The following is an 18,255-nucleotide window of genomic DNA, read 5'->3' as shown; positions in this document are numbered from 1 at the left end:
CTCTGTAACTTATCTGCTAACAGTTCTATCACGATTTTGGGTAGATCTTCCTCCTTTTCTTCAATTATATTCTGGAATCTTAGAAAAATGTATCCTTTTCCATTTCTAGAAAGACAATTGATTCTCCCAGCTCCTTATTAGCTTGGGTGAGCTTTTGTTCCATTGTCTCCATTTTCTTCTCCATCTGTTCCACTTTTGCCTCTGCCAATTGTATTCTCTGTTCACTCTTGGCAATTGCTTCTTGAATATTTCCTATTTTATCATCCATTCTTCTAATATCTCCTTTCATTTCACTCATCTTATTTTTAACCTCCTCGTGATTTCTTGCCATTGATTCTTGTGTTTTTGTCATGGCCTCCTTTGCTGATTTGATGCTTTCCTAAATAAAAGAATTTGCTTTGGAAGATGGACTTTGTTCTTTTCTTTTTAAATGGATTTCATCACTTGGAAACCTGACATACTCACTCTTCTGGTTTTTTTAAAAAATCCACTCTTGCCATCAAATATTTCTGGATTCTAAATTTTCTCACTGTCTAAGCATTGTCTTCTATTTTCTCTTCCTGCTGTCTCTCTGGCTGTCACGGCTCCAGATCCACCAATGCTGGCTGATTTCTTTCCTGCTGGAATTCAGAGGTTTCTTCTAGTCCATCAGGGAGATCACCTTCCCCCTGCCTTCTCCGAAGCTTCCCCTTTCTCTTGCCACTCCCTCCAGGATTCAAGCTGCTCTTTAAGAGCCTCCTCACAGGAAAATTTGGGCCATCAGAACAGAGCCCTGTTCCTTTGAGCCAGTTCACAATGACATCATCGGAAGGAAGAGGTTGCCTTTGTCCTTAATGAGTCTAAAATGCTGGGGAATGATGAAAACTTGCAAACTTAAAATAATAAATGGGGAGGACTGTTTGCCAAATTGCTTTTTCTGCAGACTCCACACCAATTAAGAGGAAAGTCTTTCAATAATTAAGAGAAAAGTCTTTGGGAAAAGACATTACACAGAAATTACCTTTACTGGAACAAACCTTAATGTTGTATAAAGTCAGTTATACTGGCTATCAATCCATGGGATGATGATGTTTGAATAAAGTCCAACATATGAGAAGGAAGTCAAAGTTCTGCAGTTCATATAATTTGTTGATGCTGATGCACACATGTCCCTCCCGAGCTCCATTTTCACTGGCAGGCCAGTCCTTTGCTGTTTCCAGGGCAGCCTCATGGCCAGATCTAAGCACCCATGGACCAGATTGGGCCTGCAGGGCTTGAGTTTGACATCCTTGATTTAGAAGGAAAAAACAAGGAGGCATGATAGATATATAAAATCTTTTTCCAAGACATCCTACAAAAAGTCTTTTGGAATAGACAGTATCACCACCAGCTGGATTCATAACTTACTGACCAACTGTACTCTACATGTAGTCCTTAATGGAATTTAGATGGAGGAAATCATGCATAGAGTGCCACAAAGTTCTATCTTGGGGGTCAGTGCTCTTCAACATTTTCATAAATGATGTAGATGAATCAGTAGAAGGGGAACTCATCAAATTTATAGATGACATCAAACTAAAGGGAATAACCAACAGTTTAGAAGACAGACTCAAGATACAGAAGGATCTTAATAGACTTGAACACTGGGCCGTATCCAGTAATGGGATTCAAAAAAATTTACTACCAGTTCTGTGGGTGTAGCTTGGTGGGCATCATGTGGCTTGGGGGACATGGCTCGGTGGGCGTGGCAAGGGAAGGATATTATAAAATTTCCATTTCCTCCCCACCCCACCAACCTGCTTTCCAGCTTTATTCTCCTCCTTTATTGCAGGGCTGGGCCAGTCAAAGGTGGTATTTGCTGGTTCCCCGAACTACTCTAAATTTCCATTGCCAATTCTCCAGAACTCGTCAGAACCTGCTGAATATCATCTCTGGCCTTATCCAAGAAAATGCAATTTAGTGGTGAGAAAAATAAGGTCCTACATTTAGACAAGAACAACCAAATGCACAAATATAAAATATGTGGTACCTGGTTCAGCAGCAGTTATTGTGAAAGGAATTTAGATGCCATAGTGGATCACCTCTTAAGTATGAGCCAGCAGTGTACTGCAGCTGCCAAAAAAAAGCCAATGCAGTCCTAGACTGCATCCATCTGTCTACAATGGAGTAGGGTATTCTGCTTGACCAGTAGGTTGGACTAGAATAGTGGTTCCCAAAGTGGGCGGTACCACACCCTGGGGGGGCGGTGGGATGCCTTAGGGAGGCACTAAGAGGCAAAGGGACTGGCAGGGGGGCGCTAAGAGGCAGCAGGGGGGCATTCGAGGTGCCGGCCTTGCAGGTTCACTCATTGACTGTAGCACTGCTCGGGAGCCGGCTCCTCCAATGCGGAAGGGGTAGCATGTTATGTGCTGCTGCAGTGGTGATCGATGCGCCGCCCCCCTGCCGCCTCTTAGTGGCCCTCTGCCGGCCCCCTTGGGGATGCTAAGAGGTGGCAGGGGGGCGTTCGAGGCACCAGCCGGCCCTGCAGGTTCACCCATTGACTAGCTCAGCTCTGGAGCCAGCACCTCCAATGCAGAAGTGGTGGCACATTATGTTCCACCGCAGCCGTGTTCGATGCGCTGCCCCAACCACCTCTTAGCGTCCCCAAGGGAGCCGGCAGAGGGATGCTAAAAGGTGGCAGGGGGGCGTTCGAGGTGCCCACCAGCCTGCAGGTTCACCCATTGAGGCACTGGCTCCGGAGCGGTGTTACAGTCAATGGGTGAACCTGCAAGGCCGGCGCCTAAAATGCCCCCCTGTCACCTCTTAGCATCCCAAGGGGGCCGGCAGAGGGGCACTAAGATGCAGCAGGGGGGCGGCACGTTGAACATGGCCATGGCAGCACATAACGTGCCACCGCTTCTGCATTGGAGGTGCCGGCTCCGGAACGGTGCTAGTCAATGGGTGAAAGTGCAGGGCTGGCCAGCGCCTCAAACACCCCCCTGCTGCCCCTTAGCGCTCCTCTGCCAGCCCCCTTGGGGATACTAAGAAGTGGCAGGGGGGCATTCAAGGCGCCAGTCCTGCAGGCTCACCCCATTGACTGTTGTACCGCACCAGAAACAGTGCCTCGAATGTGGCAGCACGTTGGGAAAAGCCACCGCCACCGCTTTCCCAAAGTGCCACCGCTGTCGCATTCTGTCCATCCATCTGTCCATCCATCCATCCATCCATCCATCCATCCATCCATCCATCCATCCATCCATCCATCCATCCAAAAGGTCTGTTTGCCTGCCTACCTACCTTTCTGTCTTTCTGTCTACCTACCTACCTACCTACCTATCTACTTATTCATACATCCATCTAAAAGGTATGTCTGTCTTCCTGTCTACCTACCTACCTGTCTGTCTTTCTGTCTACCTACCTATCTACCTACCTACCAATATAGTTATATCTATCTACCTACCTACCTATCCATCCATCCATCCAAAAGGTATGTCTGTCTTCCTGCCTGCTTGCCTGCCTCCCTGCTTGCCTTCCTACCTTCCTATCTATCTATCTATCTATCTATCTATCTATCTATCTATCTATCTATCTATCTATCTATCTATCTATCTATCTATCTATTTGCCTGCCTGCCTGCCTGCCTGCCTGCCTGCCTGCCTATCTCTCTCTCCATCCATCCATGTTCGAAGCGCCAGCCCCGCAGGCAAATTGAAGTCGAGCAAAGCCAGTCTGGGAGGGAGGGAGGGGGAGAGAGAGAGAGAGAGAGAGAGAGAGAGAGACCTGATGCATCAGACTGAATGAGGCCTAGTTTAGACTGAGGCCCTTTTCCACATTGAAACATCTCTGCCAGCACATTGAAACCTGGCTTCAATGGCTTCTATTAAAAGTTTTGTAGACGAAACATGGACAAGACTATCAGGAAGCTCTCACATTTTGTTGAGGCTTTAAACAGGATCCATTGGACCAGATCTTCACCCTAAAAATTATTTTTCCCGAATGTATTACAGTGCCACTTCTGAAGAAGGCAAAACCAAAATGTACTGGTAAATTACAAGGAGAATACACACACACACACACACACACACACACACACTACCTTCTAACACTACTGGAGCAGGTGATTGGACTAGAATAGATATCATTATCTTTCTCTTCCCTCCCTCCCTCCTTTATTTCTTTTTCTTTCTGTCCCTTCCTTCCATCCCCCCTTCTTTGTCCCTTTTTCTTTCTTTCCCTTTTCTCTTTCTTCTTCTTTTTCTCTCTCTCTTTCTTTTCTCTCTCTCTTTCCCCCTCTCAGGCTCACCCCTTTAGATTGGGGTCGCCAAACTTTTGGACCTCAGGGACCACCAAACTCATAATTTTAAATCCCGGAGACCACTAATATGAATTTTGACTGATGGTGGCTTTCTGGCATTGGTGGGAAAGAGAGAGAAAGAGATCTGATCCAACCTCTCACACACAGACAGGGGTGGGATTTAGACCCCTGATCTAAAGCTGTTAAAACTACAAAAACAGGTCAAGTAGCTCTGGGGAGGCCAATCATAAATTAGAACACTTGCTAAACAACGGGCCATTAAGTGAAGACCACTTGTATTTGGTTTGCCAGTCACCTGGCCATGCCCACCCAGTCACATGACCAGCAAGCCATGCCCACCCAATCACATGACCAGCCACACCCTCAAATTAGGCCACACCCACAGAAATTTGAATCCCACCCCTAGGTGGGGGGCACCGAGGATGAGTTTGTAGCACCAAGGGAGCGGTGGACTTAAAAAGTTTGGGAACCACTGGACTAGAAGGTCCTTTCCAACCATATTATTCTATGTTTTTAACTGTCCAGGTGTTTATGTTATTTGCACCCTTCTGCCAAGTGGATCAAAATCTCCTATTGTTATCAGGCTAGTCTCACTGTAGCAGACCAAGGATACATCTTGTTTGCCACTCCATTTCTACTTGTGTGCAACCAGAAGTTTCTGGGATATAAATGAAGAACACTTATTCCTGCACTGGGAATCAAGAGAATGTCATCAGTGCTGCTGAATTCATTCCATTTGCATAAGCTTTGGAAGCAACAACCATGAAGTGCATAGTCAAGTAAGGGACTGGAGCATTTTCATTTCAATTATACTATATTAGAGTTGGGAGAAAGTAGCATACAGTTGCAAGTTTTCTTCTGTCTGTTGCTCTAAAAATGCAAGATGAAGGCATTTTCTAGCAGAGATATAAGGAAATTTGGCATAGGCACCCTTGCCAGAGACACTAACCCCATGCATCTTAAAATGTGCAGGTGACCAAATTTTTCTAGCTACTTCTTTGAAAATAATAATTTATAACAAAAAGTTCTGAAGGACAAACTTTCAATCAGGATCAACCAAGAAACAACAAAAAACGGATAGGGTTCAAAGGAAAATGTTTAATAAATGTTTAAATAACATGATAAAACTGATTTGTGAATGCTTACATCATCAAACATATATTACAATTTCTTAATTTTAGTTCGTTTAAACTTGTTTATAAAGGAACTGGATTTATTAAAATCACAGAAACAACTTCCTTTTAAGGTGCCTTTGATATTTCTGAAGAACATTTTCTTAATAACATTATTCGGAGTGAGAACTCCTTGATGATGAAATGAGAAGCAATATTGAAATAAAGCAACAACATAATACATATACACACATTCTTTTAAATAAATGCTTGAACTGTGTCATCCTTATACATTATATTTGCAAATGATGTTCATATTATATTGTATTCTTTAAAAACAGAAAACTGCCTATTCTTGGAGAAAATATTAAAATGTTTTCATACAAGGTTTGAAATGTTGAAGTATACAGATGCATAAATTAATATACAAATAAAATAAAAATACATGTTGAATAAATAATTTAATAATCTTTTGAACTTCATATTATGTAGTCCATAATCTCTTCCTCTTTATTATCTTAACGGTACTTCTACTGCTTAACTTTCAGGAATACAATAGTATACAATGTTAGAATCCCCACCCCACCAGTAATGCTGACCACAGTGCTATAATATCTTGAGACCACTATTCTGTCCACTCACAAAAAGACTAGCAATTTACCAAAACTATGCCGGATGCAGAACGCCCTATTTTTATAAAAAAAATAAACATACTTCCAGCCCTTCACATATCTTAAAGATGCCAAAATTGAGAAACACTGATCTATATTAAATGTTGGTTTCTTATCTGAAAGCCCCCTTTCTTGCTAAAATTCTTCTGTCATAAATTTAACCCTCCTTCTAATAAATATTTTTAATCAGAATTGATGGATTCTTGTTCCTCGAATTAACTGTATAGCAAGAAATCTGATAGTATATTAGAATGGAGTCAATCCAATTGGGATCTCTGGAATTTCACAGAAAGCATCCTTAAAGCAGACTGTTGTCTAACCACAGGCTTAAAGTTCTGTTAACCAAGGTTAACAGATCCTGACCCTAGAAATTCAAGCATTCAGATTGCAAAAATGAAATACACGTTTGTGCAAATTTTTTTTGCATTATTTTTGTGAGCTAATAAATTGTTCACATTCAGGATTGGCCATCATTTCAGGAGACTCAGGAATCCTCTTCCCATTCTTTGGATACACACACCAACAACTTGCAGGATTTCCATCAAGTGAAGTTTCACACTAAGGGAATTTTAAAAAGCATATTAAAATAAGTAAATATGGTTTTTTTCTCAGTAGAGAAAAATTAATTTAAATATTAGAGAACATTTTTTATCCAGTTCCTAGTCAGGCAAAATTTACTGTCATTTTTACATTATATATCAGCAGTCGCCAACCGGTGGGCCACGGCCCATGGTGGTATGCGAGAAAATTTTGGTGATCCACAGAGAAATGTCACCCCCCCCAAAGCAATTAATCCAGGTTGCATGGGAACACAAGGCTGCGCCACCCACAAGGCCCGTGGGAACTCTCCCCACCCATTCATTCCTTACCTGACAAACTTGCCTGCTAAATTGCTATTTTTCCTTTTTTTCAACCATCAGCTGTTTTGCTATGCTGGAAAATTTAGATTAGCTAGAAAGCAGGCAAGAAATCGTTGGATTTCTTGCTTTCTAGCTAATCTTTAGATCTTCGGCTCTGCTTAGGACTGAAGCAGTGCAGACTCAGCTAGCTGATGGCAGAAACACAGATCTCTAAGTGAATCTGATTCTGTGAGCAATTCAATCTGCCTGCCTGCTTTGCCTGATTTTGGGTAAAAGTTGCTCTTTTTTAATAAAAAATTCAACATTTACATACATGGTGCGTTGTGAGTTAATTTTGTGAGTTTGCTTGCTAGCACATTTTATGAGTTTGCTTGCAAGCAAATTTTATGGGTTTGCTTGCAAGCAAATTTTATGTGACAGGCTCAGGTAGCTGATCTCACAGATCTCTGAATAAATCTGTGATTTTGTGAGCAACTCAATCTGCCTGCCTGCTTTGCTTGATTTTGGGTAAAAGTTGCTCTTTTTATAATAAAAAATTCAATATTTATATAAATATTTATAATATTTACATACAAGCCATGCCCAGCCACTCACACGACCATCAAGCCACACCCACAAATTAGGCCACATTCACAGAACTGGTTAGTGGTCCACAGGATTTAAATTTATGAGCTTGTTGGTCCCTGAGGTCCAAAAGGTTGGCAACCCCTGTTATATATAGTTCAATCTTTTTCATCCTTATTGTACTTAATCCAACTATTCCCAATCTGACATTGAAAATCAGTTGACTTTGTCTGGTCTCTAAAAAAAGGCAATTCTTTGCTCTGCTGTTATTTATTGGCTGAATTGAAACTTTCCCAAAAGATGGAAAATAAGAAAGGATTTCATATATATTTCACTAGATTTTTCACTAGGTCATATACATAGTTATTCAGAAATATATGCTGGTTTTTTAAGTGTGTGTGGGTGTGGGTGTGTGCATGTGCATATGTGCATATGTGGGGGGAATAAAGGAAATTATCAAGCAAATCTATTTAAAGATATTTTAGCTGAATAATCATGATTTTTAATTGTTCACTATAATATGTATAAAATTGTGCCAGATCTGTATATTAACTTAGCATTATCATACTATAAATAAGTTACTTTAAAAGTGCGTAGAATCATCTACAATTCTAGGAACTTTGTCCCTTCTCCATGGAAAACCAGTGCTCCTTATGGGAGCTTCTCTACTTCATTCAGATCTTTTCTCTTAAAATACGCAACTGAAATTGTTCCCTCAGAACAAAAAATTTTGTTCTACTTCCTCCATCTTCATTTTTTCTTACCAAAGTATAAGTAGGCATAGCTATCCATAGTCTACTTGCATCTGTTATCATTATAAATGTATTAATCATCTATGAGATTTGCTGCAGATCAAAGATTTCTGCTATTGAACGTGATTTTGGTGCATTATGAGACCTAAGGACATTTTGCTTCAAAAATGTAATGTCCTTAGAATGATATCTAATTCTGAATAGTCTGCTTTTGTTCTATCAAAAAGAAAACGGTTGGGCTGCCATCCTTAAGACACTTGAGGATGACAAGATTTTCCTTTCTGAATTAACGTGTGGGAGGAAGAAGCTTGATTTCTATCATTTTCAAAGTAAAGATTTCTGAGCAGGTTTTATTCAATGAAAAAGGTAATAAACCACATCATCCTTCTTTAGCTTGGAAATATCATTCCCATCCCTTATCCCCAAAATTACCTGTTTACTATGATAAAATCCATTTTTATTACAGTTGGGTAAATAGAATCTATATAACGGTCCTCCAACTGTTTGCTGAGCTTTTGCCAAATTATCCAGTGCTTTGTACAGTTCTTTTTGACACGGTCCCTGAAAGAACAGTAAGATCATAAACAATGAAGCATTAAGAATAAAGGCTGACATTCTAGAAGTCCTGCACACATTCAATATTACTTCTAAGTACTTCCAAAAGTGGAATCAATTAAAAATAAATCTGTCTTCTATTGCCTTACAAATAAGATCTCTAATGTCTTTCTAGAAAATGACAAAGACAGAGCCTTTGACAGTGGTGTTCCTATTTTTCCTCTTACTGTTAATTTTGCGGTATTGTTTATTTGTTTTTCGCTTAATGCAGTGCTTTCCAAATATTTCCTTCCCAAACTGCCTCTCAGACAGTTCTTGCTACCCTATGTAGGCAAAACCCTTTAAGTCAATTTAAATATCCCTCTGATTGGGAAATGGGTTTGTTGCCATTATCCAAAGAAAATCTCTTTTACATAATTTTGGGTAATTTACCCAGGCCAGGGAAGCATTGTCAATGTAGTTGCTAAAATGTAGTTTATTATAATTAATTTATTCCTTGCAATGTCTTAAGTGATTGGATTATAAATCTTAGTTGCTAGTTGTAAACCAGTGTGAGTTTCTGGTAGATTTGACAAACATAGAAAAAGAATAAATAAATATATATCTGAGGTATATTCCTAAGATAAGAATACTTGAAAGCATTTGCTCTTTCTTCTAACCAAATATACATGAGATCAGCTGTCCATAATAACCAGAGCAAAGATACTAGTCTTATCTATAAATATTAGCTCTAACTGGAAGGAAGGATTTTCCTGATTAAAATAGCTATAAAACAGTGGAATAACTTGCCTCATGAAGAGGTATGTGCTTTTTCATTGGAGGATTAGATAGTCATTTTCCTGAACTGTCATAGTAGATAGTGCATCAAGTGGAGAGTTGAACTAGATAACCTCTAAGATTATTTCCAGCTGTCTTGATTCTATGATTTATGCACATAGTTTTAATAAAAGCAAGAGAATTTGCCGGTGAATTCTATGATCATATGGACTGAATATATAATACAAGCCATATGACTGTAACATGTTATTAGACTTGGAAATGACATTTAGGACTTCTGCACCATGAAAAATTAATATGTCAAGTCATGTATAGTGCAATTATGTTCTGGTATTCTAATTAACTGATCACTTTTAGGCCTTTGGTGCCATCAAGTGGTTCTTCTGAGTATACTCATATCTACAAACATTCTTTATATTCAATCTATTTTGCATCTAGTGAGAGCCTTTGCTGATGAAGCAGTTGTTGCTTTGTGCCAAAACAGACCCTTTGTCACTAATGAAAAAGATAGTTCTACCAGAATCTTCAGACTTTACCCTATGAGGGAAATTCCATGCTTTCTAAAACAATTTTCATCCTATTTTCAGAGAAGAAATTGCAATATCTGTTTTGAATGTCTCATTTTCTTTTTTTTTCTTTTTAATTTCCTTTCCTTTCCAACATCAGGAAGCAGATTGGAAACCAATGTGGCTCATGAAGCAGTGGTGTTACAGGGGCCATTCTTGGGATCCCCAAAACTACCCACGCTTCTGCACTCTGTACCAACTATAGCTTCCAATGGTTCCGGTAGTCGCATGCAGAGTACATTACAATAGTCCAGCCTCAAAGTGACTGAGGATTGAATGACTGAGTGCAGGGAATCCTGATCCAGGGAAGACCACAGCTAGTGCACAATACGGGGTTGTGCAAAGAGTCTCCTAACCCTGACTGCCACCTGTTCCTCAATAAATACCTCCTCTACAGAATGCATATCTGAAATTGTTGTGTGATGACAGAGGGCTCTTACCTGTTCCCTCCACTTCTTAACTTCAGCAATTTTCTTTGCTCTCAAACTTTCATAAATGTTGTTAGCATCCCATGAGACAGATTTATCTTGATCAGCTGAAAACACCACCTCATAGTTGACTAAGTGATCTGCTGTTATTTCATCACCTTCAGTGGGCATATCTTCTGGTTCCACAGATTCTAAGAGAAGAAATCAGGACAATCGTGTATTGTATGATAGTTCAACTAGAACAGGGGTCTGCAACCTTAAACACTCAAAGAGCCTTTTGGACCGGTTTCCCACAGAAAAGAAAACACCGGGAGCCACAAAACCGGGGTAGGCGTGGCTCAGTGGGAGTGAGTGATGTCTTGAGTGACAGATATTTCTCTTTCTCTCTCTTTCTCTGCCCCTCTCTTTCTCTCTCTTTCTCTCTCTCAACTCTCTCTCATCTCTCTCTCACACATCTCTCTCTCTCTCTCTGTCTTTCTTTCTTTCTTTCTCTTTCTCCCTCTCTCCCCTCTCTCTCTCATCTCTCTTTCTCATCTCTCTCATTTCTCTCTCTCTCTCTTTCTCACATGTGTGTTTCCTCTTGAGCCATTCCCAAAAAGAGGCGAGGGTTGGTTTTTGTTTTTGTTTGTGCTGATGTTGTGCTTTGGGTGCTTTTTACCATATGATTTAAATCAAGAGTCATTTCAGCTTCCCAGATAAATAAACCTCTTTCGTCCCCCTGCTGTGGCTCCCTAGTGGCTGAACCCACCACTGGTTGGCCCCGCCCCCTCACCCTCCCAGTCACTCCTCGCCTAGCCTGAGAAGGTAAGAGTGATGGTGGTGGACAGAGACTCACTCCATATTCTAGAGTTGGAGCGAAGCACCCCTGTATTTGCCTCTTCTTCTGGCCTTTGTTGGTGCTGTATGCATCTCAGTCACTTGGCGAGAAGCATGAGTTTCTCAGTGCCCTGAGATACTGGCCGATGCTCCGCAGCATAATGGGCTCCAGAAGGGGGAAGGACTGCTGTCTCACCCATTGTGAAGCATGCTAAATTTAAATGTGCTGTGCAAGGTGCTGCAAGAGCAGCAAGCAGGCCATGGAGGTGGTGAGAACAGCGGCATTAGTCACAGCCAGGCTAGGCCAGTGTCTTGGGATGAAGAACAAGCCACACGTCTCCCCGAGTGACTGAAGTGCATGAAGCATCAACAAAGGCTGGAAGAAGAAGCAAGCAGAGGGGGCGCTTTGCTCCCACTCTGGAATATGGAACAAGTCTCCATCCGCTGTCATCACTCTTACCTTCTTAGGTGAGGAGTGACTGGGAGGGGAGGGTGAGGGGCGGAGCCAGCCAGTGGTGGGCTCAGCCAACAGGGAGCCACAGCAGAGGGCACAAAGAGCCGCATGTGCCTCTGGAGCCACAGGTTGCCGACACCCGAACTAGAACATAGCTTTATAGGAAATGAATTAAGGCTGTCAAATAGCAAATTTTAATGGGCCATCAGAACCTATCATCTCTGTATGTTCATTAATATTATATATCTAGGGAAATATAGCAATTACATTTAATAATAATACTAACAATGACAACAACAACCACTATTATTAGAAGATTGTATAGACTGTCTACTATTGACCTCACCCCTTTCCTAAAGGTCTGTAGGGGCTGTGCATAAGCACACCAATGTGCCTACCATCCATGTCCTAATGTTCCTTTTTATTTGTATCCATTTCATGTATTCATAATCATGTTTATACTTATACCTGTTATCTAATACCTGCTTGACAAAATAAATAAATAAATAAAAATAAACATTACTAGTTCTTGTTTAAGTGGTCATTCATTTGGATTCCAAGGTCCCTCTCACACTTACTGTTTTTGAGCCAGGTTTCACCTAATCTATATCTGTACCTTTGGTTTTTCCTGCCAAAGTGCAAAACCTTGTTTTTTTCCTCCATTAAATTTCATGTTGTTGGATAGGGCCCATTGTTCCAGTCTATCAAGATCTTTTTGGATCCTGAGCATGTCTTCTCGGGTGTTGACTATTCCTGCCAGCTTAGTGTCATCTGCAATTTTGATGAATTGCCTTACTATTTCCGCATCTATGTCATTTATGAATATATTGAAGAGTGCTGGGCCTAGGGCGGAACCTTGTGATACCCAACTGCTTACTTTCCTCCATGTAGATGTAGCACTATTAAGGACTACTAATTGAGTATAGTTTGTTAGTCAGTTACAAATCCATCTGGTGATGGTGCTATCTATCCCACATTTTTCTATTTTATCAAGAAGTAGGTTGTGGTTACTTTTGTCAAATGCCTTCCTGAAATCTAAGTATATTATATTCACAGCATTTCGCTGGTCTACTAATTTAGTCACTTTGTCAAAGAATGAAATAAAAACAGATCATGCCAAACAGTGGAGGGATTCAATTTTTTTACTACCTGTTCTGTGGGCATGGCTTGGTAGGCGTGGCAGGGGAAGGATACTGTAAAATCTCCAGTCAGAGGTGGTACTTGCCAGTTCTCCGAACTACTCAAAATTTCTGTTACTGGTTCTCTCGAACTGGTTAAAACCTGCTGAATACCACCTCTGATGCCAAACCAATCTTAACAAACTTATGGCTGGATACTAGTTTATTTGTTTCTAGATGTTCACATATCTATTTTTTATTATATTTTCTAGTATCTTCCCAGGTATTGATGTTAGACTGATTGATCTGTAGTTTCCTGGATTTGGTCCCCCCCCCACTTCTTTTTTGAAGACGAGAACCACATCAACTCTTTTCCAATCTTCTGGTAGTTCCCTGGTATTCCCGGATTTTTTATAGATATGGTACAATGGTTCTGAGATAACATCTGCCAGCTCCTTCAGAACTCTGAGATGCATCAGGTCCCAGTGATGTATATTCATCAAGTCAGACAAATGTTCTCTTATCATTTTCTTGCTTATTTTAATTTTTATTTCTAGTATGTCTTTTAGTAGATTGGGTTATACTTTCTTTTTGCATGAAGACTCATGCAAAGAATGAGTTAACAGCTCTGCTTTCTCTCTACTGCCTACTACTTCCTTGCCATCTTCTGTCTTTAGTGAACCGATTGTTTCCTTGACTTTCTTCTTGTTATTTATATTCTTGATATTTAAACAAAGAGGCACCTACTGCATATACTCCAACTCATCAACTGTCAAAAAGAAAGAGTTTGGATAGTGGATGTGACAGTACCTGAAGACACCAGAAGAGAAGATAAATGGAGAAAATCCTAAAATACAAAGTCCTTCAAGCAGAAATATAATAACCTTGTCAAAAGAAAGCAAAGGTAGCACCAATAGTCATAGGGCCTTGGATATAATCCCAAAACATCTGGAACCCACACTTGAACATCACCATTGACAAAATCACCATCAGTTAATAGTAAAAGGCAGCTTTACTTAGTGCAGTTTACATTCAGTAATCCCATCAAATATCAACATCTCTCTCTATCCCAGGTCTTTAGGAAGGACTTGATGGGGTATAAAAATACCAAAACTTGTCTAACATCTGACTGTGCAATAAACCATAACAATAATTGACAATTGTCATTAAGAGAGACAAAAAAGTCTGGATAGTGCATGTGGCAGTGCCTGGAAATAGCAGAATGAAAGAGAAAAAGCTAGACAAGATAACAGAATATGAAGACCTGCAAATAAAAATAGAATGACTGTGTAAAATAAAGCAAAGGTAGTACTAGCACTGATAGAAACATCTAGTGCCCCACTTGAATATCATTGACAAAATCATCAAGTGTAAGTTGCAAAAGACTATTTTACTGGGAATGATTAAATCCTGTGATAATATCTTTACCACTATCAAATAATCTGGTGCAAATTCAAACACAAAAGTTTGCTGGTCCTTGGGAAAGAATTAGTAAGTGGTAAAAATGTCAAGTTCAGTCTAAACATCTGGTTGATTACCAACCAACCATTATATATTTAAACTTGTAGAATGCCCAAGTCTTAAAGACTCCAGGCAATTCACTACTGTTAAACAGATATTACAATAAAATAAATAAAACAAAAATTCCCAACAAAATGCCTGCAGGTATCAGGATGGATGCAAACATGTCCACTAGTGCCTAATTGATTTTATTATTTATTATTGACTTTAATTTTACTGTAATTTTAAGAGATTATTTTCATTAAAAAATAAGCAATGAAAATTCAGTATGCAGCATAAGATTTCAGCATTTTCAAAAAGGCCTTTGGCTCCCAAATAAATATAGATATTCATAGGTAAACACAGAGTGACTATAGACCAGTGGCTAGTTTGGAAGTGTTCTCATCTACTCACAAAAACAAATCAAAAGTGAGCTGAGATGAAAACATCCTAAGAAATTTTTTTAAAAGTGGTATGGAATAATTTAAGCAGTTCGTTTTTTAGTGCTTGGCTATTTTGTGACAGACTATGCCCACTAAGTCAGCCATTTTGTCACTGCCACGCCCATCCCCATGGAAGATTTTTTTATGTTCACAGAACAACCCACAACATGTAATAGCCGTGTGTGTGTGTGTGTGTGTGTGTGTGAGAGAGAGAGAGAGAGAGAGAGAGAGAGAGAGAGAGAGAGAGAGATCATAATATATTCTAAAAAGCCAGATGTGGCCATGTGTAAAAGTATTGGAGATTCCTAGACTAAATTATTTTGTTTTACCTTTCATGCTTTCTTTTTAAAAAAAGTAGCCTTATACTGTTAAATTAGCGCATTGGCAATGCCAAGCACTGACATCCTAGAAGATGAAGACTATAAATTCCTGAAATAGCCAGCCAGCTATTGAATTTTTTGGGAATTTCCCAAGAACATCTAGAGGTCAACAGAATGCAGTGGTCTGGCCCACCTAGTGAAGTCTTACCTATCAAAGAATTTTCTGCATACATTTTCAACAGTTTAGAAGTCAAGCATTTTATACATTTTACTGTGAAACAGTATATCACTATCCAAAATCAGAATAGTATGAATTAAAATTAATAATACATTCAACCTAATGGTTTATGTCAAAATTAGAGAGTTCCTGAATTTGGATGCTAAGTGCCCTTTAGCCAATTTCTCCCCTCCTGTTCTAATCTATCTCACAGCACTGCCTTGAGAGCAAAATGGGAAGCTCGTTGCAGGAAGAAGCACATTTGTATCTTTTTGCAGAATTAAAATTTCACAGTTAAATATAGTGAAAAGTCTATACAAGGGATGTAATTATAAACTTTGTTTTTCTTGTCAAAATATATGGATTATGTTGATGCTGAATTTGGTTTATTTGGTGTTCATGCAAGCTGCTTTTCAGAATATTACCATCTGATTTTTTAAATAGAAGATTCAGCATTTTCTTTTAAAAAGTGCAAATAACATAACAGAGATGGTTTTTAAGAATGAGTTGAAGGAAAATTTCTAGTAACTGCAGAAAAAAATACTCGTTTCCTTGTATCAGTTTGCTGAAAATTCTGTTTAGGCATGATCTCTTTAACAATAGCAACAATTAAATGCATTAATGAGGGCTGAACATGCATGTAAAGGTGATCAGGTGATAAAGAGGCTGTGGGATTAAATGTACAGTATCTTATTCCTATCTGAATGCAGATCTGATGACAGTTATAGGTTTCTAATATTTAATCTGTAAATCAAAATGGGTGAAACATTAATAAATACATTTTCAATTATTGTATACGAGACCATAACTAATTAAGAGGGGATCAATGGGTTGAAGCATTTTACAGAAATATTATTTCATTTCTATTTACTTTAGCAGTATCAACTATGTAAGAGAGATGAGTAGTTTCTAAATTTGATAGGTAACAAACAAACAAACAAACAAATGATCTTGTCTTAAAATAAACACGCTTGCACAAATGCTTTCTACTCAAAACTTTCAGAAGTTGTTGTCTCCTCCCATCATTGGGAGACAGATAACAAAGCAAACCCCCCCCCCCTTTTAAAAGTTTTCTCACAGCCATGACAGTCAGCCTCGTCCTATTATCTTTCTTGGTCCTCTTCTCAAACTAGGAGACTGTGATTTTGATTTTAGGAGTAATCTTATTTTGAAAATGCCATTGTCTGTCTGATTCCTATAGTTTCTGAACCAGTTCTTCCAGTGGGTGGAATTTCTAATGGATGGATATTGGATGGAAGTTCTGAATTGTGTTTTCTTACATAGTGTTTTTGTCTCTACTTCCCAATCTTTGTTTTCAAACTCACTCCCTAAACAAATTTCAGCCATGCTGAAATAATTTAACATTTCAATCTTGGCACAAGATCATTCTAATCACTGTCATCTTCTTTGCTGGTCATCAGCCTCAGCCAGCATTCTGAGTATGAGCAAAAAGAGATACAGAAAGATATGATTCTTACCTGCAATTTCTGTCCTGTCAGCAATGGGGAGGCAAGTACCTTGTCCCTGAGTGAGAACATAAAGAGGTCGAGCTTGATCTACCTGTACCTGGCAGCTAAGCCCCTGGCTACACCTTGCTGTGTATATTCCACAAGGGTCCCCCAGCTGAAGGGCACAGCTGTGACAGCAACTGCAGCCTGGTTGGCGGGATATTTCTGGGCAGCTGGTGGACACTGGTGGGCACAGCCTGAGCTTTTCTTCAGTACAAGGAGCACAATGCATTAAATGGAGAGCAGCACCCAAACTGAAGCCAGGCCCAAGAAATAAGAGCAGCAGCTGATAGCTGAAGCCTGGGTAAGTCATGATGCCTTAGAAGGATTGTGAAGAAGAGTCTGTTGCTATTAGAGATAGAGGGAACACTACTCTGCTTTCCCATGCAGCTAGTCCTGAATTCTCCATAGTGGACAATTTATACACTTTCTTGTGAGCCTGTTAATCTTTAAATCTCAGTTAACTATTATTTGAAGAGGAGGGACATAAAAACAGAGTTTGATTGGTAGTTTGTATCCCACCCCCCTTATTTAATTATTTCCCCCTTTTATTAAGTGTTGCAATAATTCATCACTATTCCATTCATTCTTAACCTTTTCAGGACAGTATAAACATGTCTATAGAAAAGGGGTGGCCTTTCCATTCTTATTTTTTCCCTTTTGCCTAGGGAAGAAGGGGATAAAACTTTTTATTAGGAAAGAAAAAAGGAAGGGGTGGGAAGGATAAGTCATCCCCAAACATCAAGAGATGACTTCATATTTGCATGACAAGGAATGTAACAATCTCTTGTTTAATTTTTGTCATGTGGCTGGAGGTTATTAAAACAGTGATGTACCAACAGAGGCCCCTCAAGGGTAATTAAAGCTCCTTAGATCCAGTAACTTCTGAACACAGCACGTAGGAGCTAATGTCAACTTGTGTGCTAGCAAGAATTGTTATGTATAATTTCCTGAGGAACTTGTGCTCAAACAGAGCTCAATGTGAGTACCTGATCCAGTGGGCATGGGAAGGGGTTGGATACTTATCTAATCATCAGAAAAAGAAAATCCCAATGATTCATCCCTTCATGGCAATCAACATCATCACATTTCAGAATGAATATACAAAACCTGCATCCTAACACCCCTATCCTTAGTAAATGTCAAGGAGACTTAATTATCATTAAGAGAATAAAGCTGCAAAAGAGAAAAGACAGAATGCATGCAAGGGTCCAATGAAGTATGGAAACAATAAAACATGGTTTTTAAAAAAGGAGGAGGGCAAGAGATGGAAAAATGTTGTAGTTGCAGAGGCGGCATTAATCATTACAAACATGAGAAA

At 39.6% G+C, this 18,255-nt stretch overlaps 1 protein-coding gene across 1 annotated transcript; it reads right to left on the bottom strand.

Moving 5' to 3' along the window:
• Nucleotides 1–5,351: 5,351 nt before the first annotated feature.
• IGFBP1 (insulin like growth factor binding protein 1) lies at nucleotides 5,352–17,330 on the bottom strand. Its single transcript, XM_026681273.2, has 4 exons — nucleotides 16,905–17,330; nucleotides 10,571–10,749; nucleotides 8,665–8,793; nucleotides 5,352–6,614 (listed from the first exon to the last, which is right to left on the bottom strand). Exons 1-4 carry the CDS (start codon nucleotides 17,245–17,247, stop codon nucleotides 6,483–6,485), a joined length of 783 nt encoding a protein of 260 aa, XP_026537058.1. The 5' UTR covers nucleotides 17,248–17,330; the 3' UTR covers nucleotides 5,352–6,482.
• Between the last annotated feature and the right edge of the window lie 925 nt (nucleotides 17,331–18,255).

Source organism: Notechis scutatus, chromosome Z, assembly GCF_049901735.1.
Source record: "Notechis scutatus isolate UNSWTSFEM ecotype Mainland chromosome Z, rNotScu1.2, whole genome shotgun sequence".
NCBI lineage: Eukaryota > Metazoa > Chordata > Lepidosauria > Squamata > Elapidae > Notechis > Notechis scutatus.
Note: the sequence above shows the minus strand (reverse complement) of the source record. Positions and strands in the feature narration are given on the sequence as shown.